Here is a 21273-nt window from a genome sequence, read left to right as displayed (position 1 = left end):
TCTCCAGAGGTTCCTCTGATGCAGACCTCTAGAGAGGACAGAGCTGTCTGTTCACTCAGGGTCTGAGTGACTTGAGGCTGGGGTGTCTTTGTAAGCTGAGTCTCAGCAGCCTTCACCCACCTTCCCCGCTGACCCCAGGGAGGAGCCCTCCAGCGTCTCCATTGGAAGCCTGGGGTGCCTCCCATGGCCCCCTCCCTTCTCGGCCGGTCCTGAGGCCCACTGTCTGTCTCCCAAGCACCACAAAGTGATTGATACTCAGCACTCAGCAGGTTTGGGCAGAGTGCTGGGTATGTTTTCTGTGCCTCCCTTTTCTTGGGGAGCTTAGTCTCTACCATCTGGACTGACTTGTCAGGCCTGCGGTTGAATTTTTGTCTTCCCAGCCCAAGGAACTGTCCAGAGCTGTTAGCCAGTCCTCTCTGCTTGACTTTTTCCCTGCCTTTTCTTCCCAGAGTCAGCTTTGTTCTGATGCCCCGAGGGAAGGAGCGGCCCTCTCAGTCTCCAGCTCCCTCACTGGGCGCTTCTGTTTGAAATCTTGGATTGTGGCTGCCTAAGGACCTCTTTTGAAAAGTATTTAGCTTCTCTAGCTCTTGGTAGGCTGACCCACAAGCTGCTTGCATCTATAACTGGTAGTGGGGAAGCCCCGGGTGTCTTCTCTCATCTGAAGCCACATGTAAAATTCACAGTAATTATATTGATCATCTTTGGTACTGGGGTAAACAAGAACCAGGGGCCCTTGCTTATTACCCACGGTTGTGCTTCTGATCAGAATCCCCAGCTTGCCTGGGCTGTTCAGTGCCACTTGAACTTGGGAAGAAGGAGGGGCAAGCGTCCCATGCGGCCTGGGGACAGAGGAGCCAGTCTGCCCTCTTCCCTTGCCCCTGCCAGCCCAGGGCAGGCCTTGTGATGACAGGCGGCTGATACGGAGGAGAAGGGTGAGGAGGAAGGCGTTGCATGAACTGTATTCTGTGATGTGGTCACGTGCAGGTTTTCTTTTTCAGTGTGAAAAAATGACTGATTTGACTCTTTCTCCAGTTTCACTTGAAGGTTGAAAATGAAGATTTTATTCTTAAAGTTGAGCACAGTGATTTTACAGTCTTTTTGTAAACAATAGTTGAGGTTTTTTAAAAGACATCTCAGAGAACTCCAGCAAATAAAGCGAGAAAAGAGAATGTGTTCAGGGTGAACTGCGGGCAGGACCCCAAACTGTACTCTGTCTCTCCCAGAGTCTGTAACTGCTGAGATGGGTGGATATAGGGCCTCAAGCACCCTGGGGACCGAGGTCCTCAAGTGACAGCAGAAGGCCCCGGCTGAGCCAGGAGCAGTATGGCCTGTGCCCTGGTGAGTGGAGAGCCGCGAGGCTGGGAGTGGGGCCAGGAGAGGGGGTGGGAGACTCGGGCGTGGAGGGAGGGGCAGCACCTGGCGGGGTCTGGGAGGCGCTGGCTGTCGCGGCTCAAGGCAGGGACACCCCTGAACCTCCAGCGTACAGCCCCCACGGGGCAGAGTTGTCTGGCAGCCCAGGGTCAAAGTGAAGAGGGCGAGTTCGCAGCAGATTGTCGGAAGCCCTGTACCCACTGTGAATTCATTTTAAGTGCCTGGAGCGAGGTTGGTCAAGCCCTTGCTGAGCTCGAGTGAGGGAGTCAGTCAGGGAGGACGGAGCTCAGGGTGAGTGAGGGGCAGCTAGTGCGGCGAGTCCTTGTCACCTGGGTGGGTTCTGGGGACACCCTTGAGTTCAGTGGTGCCCTTTCAGTAGCCTCACTGGAGGCTTGTTTGGGGGCTAGAGGAGGCAGAAGCCCACTTAGAAGACGTGCTCATTCCTAGTGGTGGTGGTTTCTGAAGCAGTTTCTACTATTTGGTTCGACTGTGAACCAGTATCCTTGCAGGGGCGAGTCTGATGGTGGGCCTGAGCTGTGGGCACAGCCTTCCTTCTCCTGCACCCCACACTCGTCTGTCGTCTTTTTGGCAGCCCCTCCCCCCTCTCTGCACCCTTGATGGTGGGCCTGAGCCCAGCCCCCTGTTACCACGGAGCCCCTTGTGACTGAGTGGGTTCCAGGTGCCAGGCTCCTGGGAGACGTGCTGGAGGCAGAGCCTTCGTGCCATTTCTTCTAGAGACAGCAGCGCTGGTGGTCGTGGTGTGAGAGCGGTGGTCCTAGTGTGAGAGCAGTGTGTCTGAGAGTGGTGTGTGGGAGCGTCGTGTGTGAGTAGTGTGTGAGAGTGGTGTGTGAGAGCGGTGTGTGTGAGAGCGGTGGTCGTAGTGTGAATAGTGGTGGTCGTAGTGTGAGATCGGTGGTGATAGCTCGGGTGCTGAGGTATCTAACCGTGAAACAGCAGTTGCCCCTGAGTGGGGGGCTGCCCCCATCCGCGAGGATGGGTCACAGGAGGGCCCGCCTATGGGCACTTTTCCAGTGCTGCATCCCCAAGGCAAAGGCCAAGACAAGGAAGAACTTGGCCTCGGCCCAAGTCCTGGAAGCAGAGCGGCCTGAGGTGAGAGCAGCCGGGGGCTGTGCCCGTCGGATTGGCCTTCACCCGGCGAAGCGTTGCAGTTGTGTTTCATTTTGTTAGGAGGGTTGTGGACCCTGCCGGCCAGCGCGTTTTGGCCTTCTGGGCAGGATCGACCCCAGCAGGTTGACCTTGTAAGTGGTTGTGCAGGTGCTGCGTGGAGGACGGGCGGGGGCCCCACAAGAAGGGAAACACTGTCTGGAGGAGTCACTGGGGCACGTGGATTGAGCGCTAGAGTTAGTCCTTGAAGCAGAAAGGCTAAGCCCCTTAACCTCTCCCACCTTACAAAGCACAGAGCAGTGTGTCCAGTATCTTAATGACGGGTACCTACTGCTTATGTGTATAACATACACCCTCATAGCTTCACATGTCTACTACAGGCCTCTTAACAAGTGTTGGGCAGTGTTCTAGGTGCTGAATACTCAGTATGCAGTAGGGGATATGTAGCCCAGGATTTTTTTATTTGTGTAAAGAAAACTAGAAGAATGAAAGACTCCATGTGGTTCATTTTGAGCAAGTTCACCACGTGGACGGCACCACGTGCATGAAAACTGTGACAAAATAAATAAAACATTTTCTCCAGTTTATTGAATGACTGGGTGACTTCAATGGAGTCAGGCTAACAGATGGCCTTGGGGTGCCATCAGCCTTTTTCCTAGAGGAACACTCCAAAGCCTGATAGCCTTGTAGATGTTACCTTTCTTCCTCACTCTTCCCAGCGGTTCTAGGTTATTTGTCTGTGTGTCGTTTAAGAATCTCTTTATTCACTTTGTTGTTAGGTTTATGTTTAGGGAAGTTTCTCAGACTTCCCTGGGTCTTGAGAAGGCAGGCTTGGATTCCGGGTTCTCCCCTGCCGCATGCCTGCCAGGTCGAGGTGGAGGCTGAAGGCCGGTCTGAGTTGTGGTGGTCTGTGTGGTCTTGGGGTCAGTGGACCCCCTCTTCTCTGGAGGGGCAGGGAGACCCTTTGTGTGGAGCCTGGAGAGACTTGACAGGGTCAGTCTTCAGAGTCTCGCTCTCTTTTTAATTAGTGTTTGCATTTAGTTACTTACTCATTTCACTGTTTTCTAGGAGTTGGCAACATCTACGGAAGAACTCAATGTATACCGGGAACAGCTTCTTGCAAGAGAAGAAGAAATAGCTCTGCTGAACGCAGAGCGGAATAACATCATGGTCAGTAGGGGAATTCTCACGTGTTGACATTTGCCCCGCGGGGGTCACCGCTGGGCTCCATGTTGCTGTCTTTAAACTCTGTCTGGTTTTCAAGTCATTTTTCACATCTTCCCACTGAGCAGACCAGGGTGGATCAGTTTGGAGTTCTCATATTTTGCTTCAAATTTATGATGAGAGCTACTATAATTTTAGTACATTTGAGGGGGGAGTTCTCTTAACCTACAATTTGTCCATGCTACAGTTTGTGTGGGGTCTTAGTTCCCTCACCAGGGATTAAAACCCATGACCCCTGCAGAAGTGTGGAGTCTTAGCTACTGGGCCACTGGGGAAGTCCCCTCTAACTTTAGACTGAACTGGCGGGATTCCGACTTGCCTTAGCATGTTTCCGGCTGTAGCATGAGGCTGAGAGGGGTTATCGGCCCTGAATTCAAGCATGAGGTTGACGGTGCTCCTTTGGCCCTGCCCTGCAGCTGCTGCTGGAGCACCTGGAGTTCCTGGTTTCCCGGTATACACCGTCCCTCCAGACGACGGCGGGCAAGTGGCAGGCGCAGTCCCCAGACAGCATGACCAGGGAGCTGGAGGTGCTCAAGTCGCTGAAGTCACTCTTTGAGCACCACAAGGCCCTGGACAAGAAGGTACCAGCCACCCGGCCATCCTGGATTTGTACACTTGCAGCCTTGTTAGGTGGATGATGCATGTATTTATGTAACTAGTTGACTTTTGAGCTTCTTGAATTCTTGCAAATACTTTTTTTCTGTAAGAAGTCAGAGATTTATATGGTTAAAAAGTGTTGCCTGCATACATGCTCAGTCATGTCCGAGTCTTTGCGACCCTGTGGACTGTAGCCCACCATGCTCCTCTTTTCCTGGGACTTCCCAGGCAAGAATACTGGAGTGGGTGGCCATCTTCTACTCCAGGGGATCTTCCCGACCCAAGGATCCAACCTGCCCTCTTGCATTGGCAGGTGGATTCTTTATCATTGGTCCACCTGGGAAGCCGCCAGTTAAAAAGTATTAGTTGGTATATATGTCTCAAGATTTATTATATTCTGTATATCAATTTGCAATTAAAAACTAAGTCATAGAATTATTTTAGGATAACATTTTTTTTCCTCTCAAACTTAGAATTTAAAGCTGTTAATAAGCAGATTTTTTGATGTTAAGATCAATGAGATACATTAAATGTATTCCATTATAGTAGCCACGTATTAGAGTGACTATACAATGGCAATCCACTCCAGTACTCCTGCCTGGAAAATCCCATGGGTGGAGGAGCCTGGTAGGCTGCCATCCGTGGGGTTGCGAAGAGTCGGACACTGCTGAGGGACTTCACTTTCACTTTTCCCTTTCATGCACTGGAGAAGGAAATGGCAACCCACTCCAGTGTTCTTGCCTGGAGAATCCCAGGGACAGGGAAGCCTGGTGGGCTGCCATCTATGGGGTCGCACAGAGTCGGACACGACTGGAGCGACTTAGCAGCAGCAGCAGCAGCTTACACTAAGAAGTGCACTCACGTATATACACACATCAACACACAAGGAGCACTTGAAAGGTGTAGTTTGTTAGAAGAATTAGGTGCCACACATAACAGGGTAAGTTGGATCATTCATCGTGTAATTTCAGTTAGTTCAGTTCAGTTCAGTTCAGTCACTCAGTTGTGTCTGACTCTTCGCAACCGCATGAATCGCAGCACCCCAAGCCTCCCAGTGCATCTCCATCTCCCGGAGTTCACTCAAACTCACGTCCATCGAGTCGGTGATGTCATCCAGCCATCTCATCCTCGGTCGTCCCCTTCTCCTCCTGCCCCCAATCCCTCCCAGCATCAGTCTTTTCCAGTGAGTCAACCCTTCTCATGAGGTGGCCAGAGTACTGGAGTTTCAGCTTTAGCATCATTCCTTCCAAAGAAATCCCAGGGCTGATCTCCTTCAGCATAGACTGGTTGGATCTCCTTGTAGTCCAAGGATTTGTCATTTGTATCCTTTCATTTTAAGAAAGTATGAAGGCTGTAGTGGTGGACATCAGATGTTCTTTATCTTTCTGATTGAGGACCAGCCCACCTGGGTTATTTTAATGACTAGTAAACTAGACGTGTGGCTCAGAGCTGCAGAATCTCTTAAGTACCCTTTTGTCCAGTAGGAGACAAATTCTGACTCGAATCACCTGGTTCTATTCGGGATGGATAGCATCACCATGTATTTTCTTTTTATGCTGTATTTTCAGTATTGAGTTGAGTTTTTCCAAATGGAGTTTTGCTGTCTTTACTTATTTCTTTATTCTGATTCAATTTTTTGGTTTTCACTGATGATTCTTAAAGAGAAGAATAACCTGAAAAAGATACTAATGGACAGGGTGCTTGATGTAAATCACAAGCAAGAAAACATGCCAAGCGCCAGTGGAAAGGCACGTCCTCAGTCTCACTCTCTGTCTGGTTCTCATCTTACTATCCAGTCTGTGCGGGGCTGTTGAGACCTTTCACCAATGCATCATGTAGGTCTGAGTGGCCGTGAGGGTCATGTGAGCTCCAGAGCGCAGAAGGCAGTTTTGACTTCACCGATTTCCCGGAAGTGCTGCGTTCCCTCCCTCCAGACACAAGGCTGTCTAAGGTTTCCTTTCCCCCTTAGAGAACCCGTGACGAAGACCTGGCTCAGGTGATCGAGCTCCAGGAAATCATCGAGAAGAAGTCACGGGAGCAGAGAGAGATGAAGCACCGCCTGGCAGCCCTCTCTGCCCACGTAACAGAGCTGGAGAAGGACCTGGACACGGCCAGGAAGGACCTCCTGAAGTCCAAGGAGGTGAACGTGGAATTACAGCAGGACGTCCGTGAAGTGAGTGACAGTGGACGTGTCTGCTGTCCTGAGGCGGAATGTGGGTCCCTTGTTCTCCCCGTGATCTCAGCCTTGGCATGGCTGCCTGAGCAAGAGCAGAGCACGGGCGAGACCGCCACTGGCTGCCTTCCCGCCTCTGCGTCGAGGTCTCTGGGGTAGAAGAGGCCTGGTCCAGGCGGCCCGTTGGCAGTGGACCAACATGAGGGCAGTCCTAGCGCTGTGCTGCACCCTGGGTGTGGACTCCTCATTTCCACAAGTTCTAGGGGGCCTAGTGTGTTCCTTTTTAAAAAATTCATTCATCCACTCATTCATTTATTGGAGTTGATTTACACTGCTGTGTCAATTTGTGCTGTACAGCAATGTGAATCAGTTATGTGTATATATATATATATATATACACATACACACACACACACACAAATATCCCTGTTTTTTAGGTTTCCTACCCATCAACTTCACCACAGAGCACTGATAGAGTTCCCTGTGTTGTTCAGTAGGTCCTTACTCGTTGTTGACTTGATGCATAGTATCAGTAGTGTATATATGTCAACCCTAGTCTCCCAGTTCATCCCCCTACCTGCCTGCTGAATATATTCCCGATGATGCTGATATTTCCTTCTGATTCACTCAGATGAGTCTGAACATCTGTGGAGCCCGCTCTCCTGGAGAGATGGGAACATGCTGTGTGGGCTCTGCTGAGGCAGCTTGCCTGGCCATCTTCTCTAGTTTTCTGAGGTTCCGCTCCTTGAAAGGATGTGTGACAGTGATACCAGCGGTCAGACAAGTCGAGTGGCGTTTGCTCACCCTCAGATCCTCAGGCCCGTGCTGTGTAACCATGCAGAATCAGGATGTTTCTGGCAGTCGTGTCTGCGGGTGTCGTGATTTATGAGAAGCTCCCTAAGTGTCACTGTGAAAACAGAAGAGAGCTGGGGGCTCAGGCCTCCTCCTGTGAGCCTCGCCTCTCCTCTCTGCGCAGAGAGACAGCGCCCACCCTGCCCCACCCCTCCCCCGTGAGACCGTCTCAGAGTGCACCCCTCCAACATGTGGTACAGCAGGTGTACTTGTTTAGTAGCTCGGTGTGAGAACTGAAAAGAGAAATATTTGCACATGTTTGTATAATGTGTTCACACTACTCTTTGGCAACAGGAGGAGATTAGGTGGCAGAGATTAACACACAGAGAATTCTGGAAAAAGCGTTTTTAAGACCTTTCACTTTTAATGTTAGGACATCGGTTACTTAGTGAGCACGGAGGACCTGAAATGGATTTTGAGCCGGCGGACAGGAGTCGCAATGGCAGCAAGCTCTGCTCCTGGTTTGAGCGTTTCCTACATGTGGTGTAACTGCTTGAGAAGAACTAGGCTTGAGAAGGCTGCTCCCAGTTGTGTAACACTTCGACTTCTGTTTCTACTCATTAATATTCTTATTTAATTTTGAGGATATTGCATGAGATTTTTCCAAGTTTTACCTGAGGAAATGAGCCTCAGAGCTCCCAGTAGGATCTGTTGAAGTTCCCTCCCTGTTCGGGGACAAGCCCGCCTGTATGGTGTAGGAGACAGAGATCCTCATTTCATGCCAGATACCTTCCCTCCTGGAATTCTTGCAATGACAGAGGAGTTTAGTGTACTTTTTGTTTGCTGGTTGGGTTTATGATGTAGAAAAGAAGCTTGGTAAATCGAGTGGCCAGACAGACGTTAAGACAGATGGGTGCCATCGTGGCAAATGTGACATTTGAGGTAGGCGCGTTTTTGCTCACATCTCAGAAAACTGCCCTGTCTAGGACTTTAATTTTGAGGACGTTAATTTTATGTTTGATTTGAAACTGAGGATTTAGTCCCGCTTTTTTACTCTTAAGTGTATCGGAGTATTCTATGGTAATGACTTCCCTTTTCTCCTCTGCAATGCCTGGTGTAGGCTATGGCCCAGAAGGAGGACATGGAGAAGAGAATCACTACACTTGAGAAACGCTACCTCGCTGCACAGCGCAAAGCCATCTCTGTGCACAACCTCCATGATAAACTTGGAAATGAAATCGCAAATAAGGATTCTATGCATCGACAGGTAATGGCTTTTCCTGAACTGTGTCTGACTTCTGTAGTAGTGAATACTGAGGAAGGAAGGTAAAGACCTTTTCATGTGACTCCCATGTTGGAAATCAAGTCCCAGTGTAAAGTTCTTATGACCCTAAAATACTGCATTCAAAAGTGTGGATGTACATCATGAGAAATCAGCTGTACTGAAAGGAAATACATTTTTTAAAAATTGAGGGTGACTGCAACTTAGAGGTTTGAATTATTTGGGATTTGGGTTGACCATTTTGTGGAATTCCACTCCTGACTCTTGTTTTACTTGACTTGAATCTGTTGGCTTGTTAGCATTTTTACTGAAAGAGCAGAGAGCAGCAGGGAACTTCACAGCAGCTGGCTGCCTGTTGGGAACTGGGGTCACTGTGACAAAGGGCAGGGTTAGAGCTCCAGTCTGATTAGGGTTTGTACTTCCTGTGGTTTGGTGAGCTTTACTTGCTCCTGTTCCTGTGTGGTCTCACAGAATCAGGACTTAATCAGGAAAACCAAATCTGGCTTCTCCAAAACAAAGTGAGTCAGTCTGGTGTGTGACAAAGTGTATCATTGGCCCCACTACAAAAATAAAATACTAGAAAGCCATTGAAATGTATGATGCGGAATGCTAATTAAGAGCATTCCGATATACAAAATAATGGCTGTAAAAGGCAGATCAGAAAATACTAGGTACCATATGCTGTTGTTTTCTGAGGGTTTTAAAGCACATCTTATTGTTTATGTATGTACATAGAGTAATACACACCCAGAAAAAATAAGAAAGCTGCTTAGAAATAACTGCTAACCTCTCAGGAACCCGAGCATATAGGTCATTTCATTTTTTTTCTTTTTCAAAAAAGAATCTGTCTAAATGTTCTACACTGAAAGTTTTCAGAGTAAGAAGATCTGTTAAAAGAATAATCATGCATTTACAAATATTAGTTGACTGGCATTTCCCCAGGCACACTCTGATCAGGTCTGTATTTCAGAGGAGATGAAAGCCATATTTTGGCTTACAAGCCCATGGCCATCTGCGGTCGGTAGGGTTCCCTTCAAATGATGATTCTGGTGATGTTTTAAGAAGGGTCAGTACTGACCCTTAACTTGTCAATAGGAATGAATAAGCTTCTACAGAATCCTGATCTTCTTTAATATATAAGAACTTTTTTTTTTTTTAAGACTTCTTCGGAGACGTTTAGGAAGAGCAAATACTCTGGCAGGAGGTGTTCTGCCCACTGAGACCAAGCCCAGGAACACTGAGAGAAAAATTACCCTGACGCGGCTTCCGAAACAGAACTAATCCTGTAGACACATGCATTTAGGTTTTGTCTCAGCTTACTAACAATGGCAGAGGCTACACCGCTTGGCCCGTTTTGATGTTCTGCTCTCCCTTTGTAGAAGGAGGATAAAGACCGACAGCTGCAGGAGTGCCTGGAGCTGGCAGACCAGAAGCTGCAGCAGATGCTGACAGAAGTGGTGGCTGAGCTGGCTCAGCAGGTGGCTGCGCTCTCCAAGGTGCTGCTCTTGGTCCCCGGGGGGCGGGCGTGGGGAGGGCCTGTTCCCTTGCTGTCCCACCGTGCCCCTCCCCATGCTGCTCAGTCCACAAAGGAGCGCAGACGCGGGGGTCGTGCTGCCCGTCTGCGATGGGAGCGCTCCCTGAGTGTCAGACAGTCCCCGCTCCCGTGTCATCCCTGTGTTAACTTCCCTCCAGTTTTGTCCTGTGCTCTGTGTGTCCCCAGGATGCTTCAGCTCCGAGTCACTGCTGCTCAGAGTTCAGTCAGCAACTCAAAGCCTAGCAGGATAAAGAACAAGAAAGATCCCATTCTCCTTAAGAGATGGCCAAAATAGCTCTGTCATGAACAGAGTTTTAAGTCTTTATTCATACATTGTTGAATAAGTCACAGAGGGGCACGGTGCAGACCCAGGGCCCCACTCCCAGCTTGCAGTCCCCAGGAGCCCACGGGCGAGAGGCCGCGTCCAGGAGACGTGGCGCTGCTGGGGATATGGTGCCCACAGCCAGCCAGCCACCCCATCCTTCTGGTGAGAAAGGTGTTGCCCCGCAATGCTGGTGGGCACTGGCTGGGCATGGAGAGGCGGGCCAGGCCTGTGCTGGCCTGGCTGTTGGAGCGTTGCCTGGAGCTCAGGGAGCGCCTGAGGGGCCAGCCTGTTTCCGGAGGCAGGTGGTGTCCTGTGCTGGCAAACCCTCCCCGAGCAGGGTCACTAACAGCCGCCAGGGGGCGCCCTTCTGCCTGTGATCTTCCCCTCAAGGGCTCGTTTCTTCTCTCCCCTGGCATCTTTGCCCTCTGTCCCTGGTTGGCCTTGTAGTCTGAACTTTTGTCTTCCGGAAGCTCTGCCACTAAGGAGGCGAAACTGTCGGAACTTACCTCCCAGCTTAGGAAGGAAGAACGTGTGCCCTCGTGTGTCCCATGCTTGCCACTGCCTGCTGCCCGCGCTGGCTCGCCCCAGGCAGTCTGAGGAGGGGGCCTGGGGCCAGGGGGAGCACCTCTCCTCTCACGAGCCGGTCACCAGCACCCTCCGTCACCCACGTGTCACACATGAACCCGCGCTGGCTGCGCGAGCAGGCATGTGGGTGTGCCCCCCGCGAACCCGGGGCCAGTGGTCCGCACAGAGCATGGCCCGCTTGCCGCCCCTGTGGTCACAGCCCGCGTGCCGTCAGGACAGGGTTGTTGCGAGCGGAGCTGACGCTGTTCTTGGCCGACAGGCGGGAGAGAGACCCAGCAGCATGGAGGAGAGGGGCGTGTGGGCCGGAGACGCGGCTGGGCGGGCCGGCGCTGCCTTTCTCCGCCGCTCCTGTCTCTGCGGTCCAGTGTGCGGGTGTGGCCCTGTCTGCTGATCCAGGCACCCAACCTCGGGAGCAGGGCCAGATGTGGTCTCCCCTAGGTGGTGGGCAGGGGCCAGGGGGTCCCCACGTTCAAGGAGGACGCTTGTTGCTCTGACCAGCCAGGCCAGGGGAGCTGCTCAGCATACAGTTGGACCTTACGAGTGGCCCTCAAACCTGAGGGAGCCAGCCTGAGGCCCCTCAAACGGAGGGCATGGTGCCCAGGTGTGGAGGTGCTTGCCTCGGACGTGGCGCTGGAGTCCCACGTGCCAAACTGCTGGTCCAGACGTGGGGTGTGTGTGTAGGATGGCTGCTCCTAGGCAGGAGGAGAACCGAAGTTGCCTGCGACAGAAGTCGCGCCAGGAAAGGGCGATGGTGGAGGCTCTCGATTAGAGAGCCCTGAGAGAGGTTTCCCGGAAGGGTTGGCCACACAGCGGTACCGACCATCCAGGAAATGGAGTGGGGATCCCAGGTCCAGCCTCAGGTGTCAATACTGTCCCCACCATAGCTGTGTTCTTGGGCCTGGACTGCAGGGCCTCACATGTGGGCTCCCAGGGGCTGTGGTTCTGACTCCCATCATGAGACCTCGGTGAGGCTCCCTAAGTAGAGAGCGCAATGTCTCCCGATCAGGGGTGCACTTCCTTACTTTCAGAACTGCTGCTCAGAGGCTGTTGAGATTGGGGTGCTGTTCATGACTAACCCAATTCAAAGTAAACTTTCGTTTTGCTTTAAAAATATTTGAATGCCGATGCCTTATTGGGAAAATTGTGACAGGTTTTATTTCCTTGGGCTCAAAAATCACTGCAGACGGTGGCTGCAGCCATGAGATTAAAAAATGCTTGCTCCTTGGAAAGCTACGACAAACCTAGACAGCATATTGAAAAGCAGAGACATTGCTTTGCCGACAAAGGTCCATATAGTCAAAGCTATCGTTTTTCCAGTAGTCATGTATAGATGTGAGAGTTGGACCATAAAGAAGGCTAACACTGAAGAACTGATGCTTTTGAATTGTGTTGCTGGAGAAGACACTGTTTTAACAGAAAATATTTAGCAGAAAATAACCTGTCAACCCACTCCAGTACTCTTGCCGGAAAAATCCCATGGATGGAGGATCCTGGTGGGCTGCAGTCCATGGTGTCGTGAAGAGTCGGACACTGCTGAGCGACTTCACTTTCACTTTTCACTTTTCACTTTCATGCATTGGAGAAGGAAATGGCAACCCACTCCAGTGTTCTTGCCTGGAGAATCCCAGGGAAGGCGGAGCCTGGTGGGCTGCCATCTTTGGGGTCTCACAGAGTCAGACATGACTGAAGCGACTTAGCAGCAGCAGCAGCAACCTGTTTTTTAATTTTTTATGATGGAATATTTCAAACATGCACAAAAGTGGACGGAGTAGTGTAATAAATGCCCATGACCAATCAATTGGCCTCAGCAATTTCTAACACAGGGCCAATCTCAAATATAGCATTCTTTTGTCTTCTCTCCATTTTTTTTAATACAGTAGGTCCTAAAACAGCTTTTTAAACCATGAAATTGATGCTCATTTTATAAATCACAGACTTTCCAACTTTGTTATTACATTTAAAAATTGCTTAAGGCAATTATTTCCAGCTTTTTAATATGAATTTTCATATTGGAAAAGACCCTGATGTTGGGAAAGATTGAAGGCAAGAAGAGAATGGATGACAGAGGATGAGATGGTTGGATGGCAGTTCTGGGAGTTGGTGATGGGCAGGGAAGCCTGGCATGCTGCAGTCCATGGGGTCCTACAGTCAAACATGACTGAGCAACTGAACTGAACTGAATATGAATTATCATTGGAAGAAAAGCTATGACCAACCTAGACAGCATATTAAAAAGCAGAGATATTACTTTTCCATCAAAGGAACACTTAGTTAAAGCTATGGTTTTTCCAGTAGTCATGTATGGATGTGAGAGTTGGACCGTAAAGAAGGCTGAGCACCAAAGAATGGATGCTTTTGAACTGAGGTGTTGGAGAAGACTCTTGAGAGTCCACTGGACTACAAGGAGATCAAACCAATGAGTCCTAAGGGAAATCAGTCCTGACTATTCATTGGAGGGACTGATGCTGAGGCTGAAGCTTCAATACTTTGGCCACCTGATGCGAAGAACTGACTCACTGGAAAAGACCCTGTTGCTGGGAAAGATTGAAGACAGGAGGAGAAGGTGCAACAGAGGACGAGACGGTTGGATGTCATCACTGACTCAAAGGACGTGAGTTTGAGCAACTTCTGGGAGATAGTGAAGGACAGGGAAGCCTGGCGTGCTATAGTCCATGGGGTCACAAAGAGTCAGACACAACTGAGTGACTGAACAAGAGCAATCATTACAAACAATTCAAGTGATGTTTCATGTAAAGAAAAAAATGTGGAAGTCTATCTCCACTGGCTTTTTTTCCAAAATGAATTTTCTCACTTTTTGCTTTATAAATTGAATTCATGTTACACCCTTAATCCAGAATCAAGCTTCTGTTTATATACTGGGAAATTCCTCCACCGACGTGTGTGTAAGCCGATCCCCTTTCAAGTGTACTTGTTTCTGAGTGTAAATCTGCTTGCTCCTCGAGCCGCTTCAACAGGAAATGGCTGGTGACACTGAGGTCCCCCAGGTGCTCTGCCAAAGAGAAGTGTTGGGAGTGACCTTTGACCAGTGAAGTCCCTGCCTCCCTCTGCACCCGCCCGTCTGCTCTGGGGATGCTCAACAGCCCACCAGAGGTGGCCGTGGGAGGGGACCGCCTCGGGAACCAGGGCACAGGCCGCTCACGTCGCGGCTCCCTGGTGCTTTTAAAAGAACGACTATACTTGCTCTTGAAGTTTATGAGTTTTCGTTTTTCCTGTTTTAGGCAAAGCAAAGAGCAAAAATGAATGAAGAACACAACGAACACTCATCAGATACCGTGGATCAGCTTCTGTCTGTTTCAGATGAGAGGCTTCAGCTTCATCTGAAGGAGAGAATGGCTGCTCTGGAGGATAAGGTGAGCCAGCTTCACGGCCCCTTTACAAGAGGCGCATGTGGCCTGGCCAGGCTCGGCCCGGTCTGTGTTTGGGGGAAATCTCCAGGACAGGAGTTTGGAAAACTCCCATAGAGGGCCTCAGAGTGAATGTCTTTACTGGTTAGAGTAGCAGCATTTCATGCTAGCCAATAAGCGTGACAGCATCCACAGGCAGTGCGTAAAGGAACAGACATAGATGTGTGCCCGCAACCCTTCTAGAAAGCATCAGTGAGGCGGAATCACCAGTGGCCCCGATGTTACCAGCCGCTGTGCTAGAACATTCTTCTAGGTCCACCCTCACCCCTTCGTTTCTTTCTTAGAAGTTTATTTCTGGGGCTTGGCTGGCAGTCCAGTGGCTGGGAGCCTGCCTTGCAAGGTCAGGGACGCAGGTTCGATCCCTGGTTGGTGAGCTAAGATTCCACGTGCCACGCGGCAATCACATCAAAGGAATCGCGCATGATGCAGCTAAGGCCCGATGCAGCCAAATCAATAAGTTTAGTTCAGGATCTTTTATATAATGTGATAGAAAAGATTGAAGTAAGTAAAAGCAAGCATTCTCATATTCCAACTCCAGCCATCTCTCTTTTTATCTGCTTTGGAAAATGTCTGAGAAACTCTATCAGAGCAGCTCAGTGGGCAACAGTCTGGTGGAGGTTCAGGGAAAACCTGTCCCAGCTGCACCGGTGCCCTAAAGATGAGGCCCAGAACCTTCGCCGAGGTCGGCGCTTGGGCGACACTTGTCTGAGAGAGTCCCATGGTCACTACCAGTTCTGCGGCACATTTTTCCCCCACAAAACCCAGGATGATACCCACACCTCACTAGAGAGCTCTCTTCGCCCTGACCTGTGGGCTGGCCCTGAAGTGGGGATAGTTTTGTCTCAGGTTTGAATTTTACATGTGAAACCTGTGCCAGTTTCCTGAGTGACCACTGAACTGCAAAAGCTGAAAGCAAGTATAAAGCAGTTTCACTTACCCCAGGGACCTGGCCTCCTTGGATCTAGAAGATCAGTCAGGGAAGGAGGAGTTTTTCTGTGTACAAGTTAGTGTTAACAGTTGTCATCCGTCTTCGTGCCGACACTTCACTCTGGGCACGAGGTCCGCCCTTCATCCCGAGGTGCTTTATGCTTTCAGACAGGAGAGTAGCCATCCTGCAGTCCATGCAACGTCTGTTAAGAATTGACTCTAAAGCACTGTATGTATCTTTTTCAGAATTCTCTCCTATGGGAAGTTGAAAATGCAAAAAAGCATTTAGAAGAAATGCAAAACAACAAGGTCCTTAAATCTCTAAATCCTTTAGAAATGTGTTAAGAGCTGAACTGAGCTGGGTTCATTGTTACAGTTACTGCAGATGCTTAGCGGAAGTGGAGTTACATTTTCCTTATGGCTAGTCCACTGCTGTAACGTGTATAGCATTTCTGGTTTTGAACATTGAATGTGATTTGCATTAGAGGCGGATTTAGAGTGTGTGGCCGTTGTGTGTGGTTCAGAATTCTAAGTAGTCCTTTCTGGGTTCACCCGAAAGCTGAGACAAAGCATGAGCCTTTCACGTGGACAGTGCTGTCCATCAGAAAGATAATACGAGCCACATACACAATCTAAAATTTCCTAAAAATGAGCAGGCTGCTTTACATGCTTTTTTCACTGCGAGTCTTGAAATCTGTGTGATTTCCACATCGAGCTTTGCACCGGCCTACATCACATCCTCAGTGAGCTGCACAAGGCGAGTGACTGCCGTGGCCGACAGCACAGAGCTGCCAGGTTGAGTCGAGTGACTCGGAAACTTGGCCGTTTGACTTGTTTGACCCCGTGAGGAAGTGAAGTGGGGTGTAGAGGAATGAATGTGAGGAATGCCCAGGAATGCAAGTGAGGTCCATGGAGACAGTCTAAAGCAATGAGAGGAGCGAGGGCAATAGAGTGAGTCCTGTCCCCCACCACCCGAACCCCGAGCCCAAGTCCAGCTTCTCTCTATAGACTTCGTTGTCGTCAATGGCTTGCCATGTTTCCTCCAGAAGCTTTTCTACACCTGAGATGTAACTTCTTATTCATTATGGTTTAGAAGGGTTAGTATTGTTCTGAGTGTTTCTATTTGCTATGGAACACTTAGAGTACAATTTCTCAGAATGAAAATGTTCCAAAATGTGCGATTTTAAGGCGAGAGAATGGAGAGGATGTGCTCATCAGGCTGATGGGGGTGAACCCATAGTCAGCTAGTTCACCGGAGCAGAGCAGGAAGGATGGCAGGTGGTCCTGAGCCAGGAAAAGGGGTGGCCCAGCCCTGGGGAGGGGACGTGACGAAGACAGAAAGCGAAGGTAGTGGCCGCGGGGGACAGGGAGCCGGCAAGCCAGCAGCTCGAGGCTGCCCCTCCGTTGCTTTGAGGTCATGTCTGGGAAAACAAGGCAGGACCTGGGTGAGAGTGGGGCAGGGGGGAGATTTGCGGAGAGAAGGGTGTGAGGTGTGAGAGCGGGAGGGCGGCACGGGGCCCAGCAGGCACTCTTGCATGCGTCTCAGATGACAGAGGCACCCTTGCGGTGTGAGGGGCCATCCCCAGAACAGCCCGAGGGCCTGTGCCCTGAGAGGAGAGCCATGGGAGGCTGGCCCTCCCATCCCCTGGCTGCCCCTGCTCACTCCTGTCTGTGCGTGTTCAGACCAGCCTGGAAAACGGAGGGCTGGAAACCCGTGAGGACGGCACTCCTCGGCGAACTAGTACCAGTGATGACCGGTGGGGTGGACCCAGCGGCTGCAGAGCTGAAGGGTTTTTTTTTCTAATTTTCCTTCAGCCTGGCTGATGGAAGCAAGGATATATTTTTGTAATTTTCGGTTTTTGTCTCTGACTCCATCAGCCCACCCTTGTGAATAACCTCATAGGATTGCCTTCCGTCCATGCTGAGACCTGAATGTCACCAGGCCATCTAGGAACTGGATTCTCCTCCTGCCCGTTTCTTCAGTACTGCTCGCTTAAGAGATGGCAGTGTCTCATAGCAGGGCCCATTTGTCCAAAGTCAGGGCTTCCATGTAAAATTGTGTTCAGTTCCTGATAGACTTGAGGTGCCCAGAATGTTGCTGATGAGACGTGGTCCTCTCGTGCCCAGGTGCAGCCCCTGAAAGATCAGGACCAGGAGCGCGGGCAGCAAGCCAGCGTGCTGGCCAACATGGGCCAGCTGTTCAAGAGTGACAAGGGCGTGTCAGACAGCGAGGGCGACGGGGTCATCCTCTTCAGCGTGCCCGCTCTGCTGTCGCCCATCGGGCAGGCCGATGCCGAGACTCTGGCCATGAGGATTCAGGAGCAGCTGGACAAGATCAACGAAGAGATCTGGTGGGTGCGCCTGAGCCCAGCTCCCCGGAGACTCGGCTTCTCTGCGGAGCTGTCTTCTGCTTAGAGAAGTCTGAGTGTTCCGTAGTAAGAAAACTGACTTCAGGTCTGCTTCGAGAATTTTCAGTTCTGAGATTGCCCTTGATTATAGAGCTCAGCCAGGGCATTCTGTCCACAGTGTGGTGTCAGCACTCTGTGGGGGGGCGTTGTGGGGTGTCCCCCCCTCAGCTCTGGGCCCCAGGGTGAGTGAGGTGCCGAGGCAGTGTCCCCTGTGGCCCGTGCACCCTCCAGCACTGAGGGTTCACCCTCGTGTGTCCCTCGGAGCCTTCTACGTTCTGGTGAAAAGCCACCTGGAACAGAAAAGTTGGGGTTCTGGGCTTGGCAAATTCCCACTCAGATCTGCATTTTCCTTTTTAACTTAATACATTGTGAAGATTGACTTGTTGTAAGACAGTGATCCAAGGACATGTGTTTGAGTTTTTCTCATCTCATCAGTATATTTACAATGTTTTCTTTAGACCCAGTCTTGGCAGTTAGAACAGTTTACAAAACAGGATAGAACCCAAAGGCCCACCTCATGGTGAGCAGGGGGCCCTGGGTCTGGGTGCAGCCGGGTGGCTGGGGCCCCGAGGCCTGCCTGGTGCCACACCCGCACAGCTGTGCCTCCTGTCCCAAGTCCACGTTCAGAGTGGCCGCAGCCCGGTGACCCTGCACAGGACCTGGTAGAGCTGCTGCTCAGATTGTTCTCATTCCGTCACCCCTGGCCGAGGTGCCCGTTCTTGCTGTTCGAGTGTGGGGGCTCGGGGAAAAGGCCGGGGTGAATGGCACAACCAGCAAACGCAGATGGTGCCGCCTGTACTTTTGACACTGAGACAGACTGCTTTGTGGGCCGTGTTTGAGCCCAGACAAGCTCAGAAAGATTGTCTTTCCTCATCCCCGTAGGAAATTTGGAACACTTCTGTATTAATATTTTTATTTTTACAGCAAGTTGTCAGGTAAAAATGATTTTTCCTTATGCAACAAGTTGACTTGATGTAAATGGTAAATTCTGTCCATCAACTTGTCAACAGTGAAAAACTTTCAAGATGTATAAGTAGAAGTGAAACTGGAGAGTTTACTACCTGTAAGGATCTTCTATTTTAATTTGAAAATCAGTTTACTTGCATAATCATGCATTTAATCTGTATGTAAAATCATCCATGACACATTAGGGGAGAAGAGCAGTAACTGTGAATTCTAGGTTAATGCAGCACATTGACCAGAATCCAGAAACTCACACAAAGCTGGTGGAGAACTTCATCAAGTGATGCCTTTGCACATACACAAGCTTAAAACAAAATGAAACGTGCAACTCAGCACTTCATCTGGTCTGGAAACTTGTGTTTAGAAACTCCAGCTTGCTCATGAATGGCTGTTTTGGTTATACAGAGTTCCGGTTTCCCAGTGGAAAAGCTCTGAGGCACTGACGTGCATCTCGGCCCTGAGAGCAGGGAAGGTAAAGGTGGTCAGCTTCAGGCATCTCCTCACAGGGAGAGTCACCACCCAGGCCCCATCAGAGTGTTAGAGTAAATAAGTCAAATCAAACGTGAATGATGAGGGGCCACTTTGTAAGACTCAATGATAAGTGATTCTAAGTTGAGAATATTCCAAAGAGGGAAAGCTGAACCTTTTTGCTGAGATGTTAATTGAGCAACTCTTCCTGGAATTTGCTAATCGTGACACAGAATGCAAGCCCACATTTGCTGTCCAGACATGTTCCTCTGCTGACAAAGGCAGGTGATGATTTTATTCTGTTTTAGGTTGATTCAAAAAGACAAGGAGAACACGGATCAGCGGGCGGAGGGGATTGAGAGCAGGGTGGGCAGTGGGAACTTCAGCAACCTTCGGCGCTTTAAGTCCTCCAACTCCCTCAACCTGGATCCCGCCTCCTCGCATGCCGGCTCCTTCCCGCCCAGCAGAGGGCGCTCCATGCCCGAAAGGAGGCAGCCCAGCCCTGAGCGAGAAGACAAGCTGGGCTTCATGACTCTGGTATGTGTCTGCCTCCTCCCTGCCACGTCCCTCCCGAGCACACTGGTTTTCTTTTGTTTGTTTTTTTCTCTTTTTACCCAGAAGAAAATCAGGCACATTTGCTACGCTCAGAGGTCTAAGATTTTTTAAAACTGCCTAGTCTTGAATCGGGCTTCCCTAGTGCCTCAGACGGTAAAGCGTCTGTGTGCAATGCAGGAGACCCGGGTTCGATCCCTGGGTTGGAAGATCCCCTGGAGAAGGAAATGGCAGCCCACTCCAGTATTCTCTGCCTGGAAAATCCCATGGACCGCTGAAGCCTGGTAGGCCACTGTCCATGGGGCCGCAAAGAGTCGGACACGACTGAGCGAAATCATTCCATAATCACACAGCGACAAATGAGTCTTGATATTTGGACCCCTGGCTTAGGAATCTCAAGTGGTCTGCTCGCTGATGGGCCTGGCCGCGCGCTCAGGCCAGCTCTGCGTGTGAAACCAGGTTAAAAGCCCGGCCCCAGGGCCCCAGTGAAGAAGTCTGGCTTCCTCACTCTTCCGAGTCTGAAAACGGGATGACGACCTAGGGCTTTTGGTGAGAGAGTGAGCGGCTCTAAAGCGCATGTTCCAGCTTTCCTCCATGTTTAGCTTAGGTTTTGCGAGTGCATTGCTGTTTTCCCCATGAACTCATGTTTACAACACTCTGCTTTGTAACTGCGCTTGTATTTTCACGTTTTTTTGGTTCCCACCCGTTTCATGTTAGCTGCACTGTTAGTCGGCATATAATTAAATTAACTGTGAATCATTTAGCGGCATGTGAAGTGGTAACTAGTCCATTTTGTGGTCTTTGGAGACACTTTTATAATTTGCATCGTTGGCTAATTAGTTGATATTTAAAATTCTGTGACGATTTCTCTGTAGTTTCACGATTGATTTCTTTCCGAGTATTTGTAAAAGAACAGTTCTGTCTATTTTGTCCTGCTGTTGGCGTTCTCTGACGTCTGCTTTCATCATTGGTTTTGATTTCCTGGCTCATCCTGTGGTCTGCTCAGTGGTTGTCAATCCAGACCCCAGCTTCCACCACTGCCCCGCCTCGCCCGAGGCTGCAGCTGACCCATCCATCTCCCCTTCCCGTCCTCCCACCTGCTCTGGTCATAGCAGTGCTGTGGTCCACAGCAGGTGTCCCCTTAGTCGGGTTTGTGCTTTGTCTTCATGTCTCATAAATGGTGTTTTTCCCCCATAGCAGTAAGTTTGAATAGCATTTAGCAGGCATGTGGAATTGTGAGTAACTAGTAATTTGCTTCGTTGTGGACACTTTGATAATTTGCATCGTTGGCTAATTAGTTGAATTTAAAACACGATTTCTCTGTAGTTTCACGGTTGATTTCTTTCCGAGTATTTGTTGTCCTGCTGTTGGCGTTCTCTGACGGTGTGTCTGCTTTCATCATTGGTTTTGATTTCCTGGCTCATCCTGTGGTCTGCTCAGTGGTTGTCATCCAGACCCCAGACCACCACCCGAACCGCCTCGCCCCGAGGCTGCAGCTGACCCATCCATCTCCCCTTCCCCG

At 50.2% G+C, this 21273-nt stretch overlaps 1 protein-coding gene across 1 annotated transcript in view; it reads left to right on the top strand.

Moving 5' to 3' along the window:
- Positions 2365–21273, top strand: part of LOC102184573 (liprin-alpha-1-like) — a 118225-nt gene continuing 99316 nt past the window's right edge. The window contains 15 exon segments of the mRNA XM_018065858.1: positions 2365–2481; positions 3565–3666; positions 4137–4301; positions 5171–5253; positions 5960–6088; positions 6289–6490; positions 8403–8549; positions 9944–10060; positions 11268–11301; positions 13648–13668; positions 13712–13746; positions 14254–14379; positions 15607–15669; positions 17488–17711; positions 19508–19736. Coding sequence (XP_017921347.1) covers positions 2365–2481; positions 3565–3666; positions 4137–4301; positions 5171–5253; positions 5960–6088; positions 6289–6490; positions 8403–8549; positions 9944–10060; positions 11268–11301; positions 13648–13668; positions 13712–13746; positions 14254–14379; positions 15607–15669; positions 17488–17711; positions 19508–19736 — 1794 coding nt within the window.

The sequence above is a fragment of the Capra hircus genome, chromosome 21, assembly GCF_001704415.2.
Source record: "Capra hircus breed San Clemente chromosome 21, ASM170441v1, whole genome shotgun sequence".
In the NCBI taxonomy this organism is placed as follows: domain Eukaryota; kingdom Metazoa; phylum Chordata; class Mammalia; order Artiodactyla; family Bovidae; genus Capra; species Capra hircus.
This window is presented reverse-complemented; position numbering and strand designations above follow the sequence as displayed.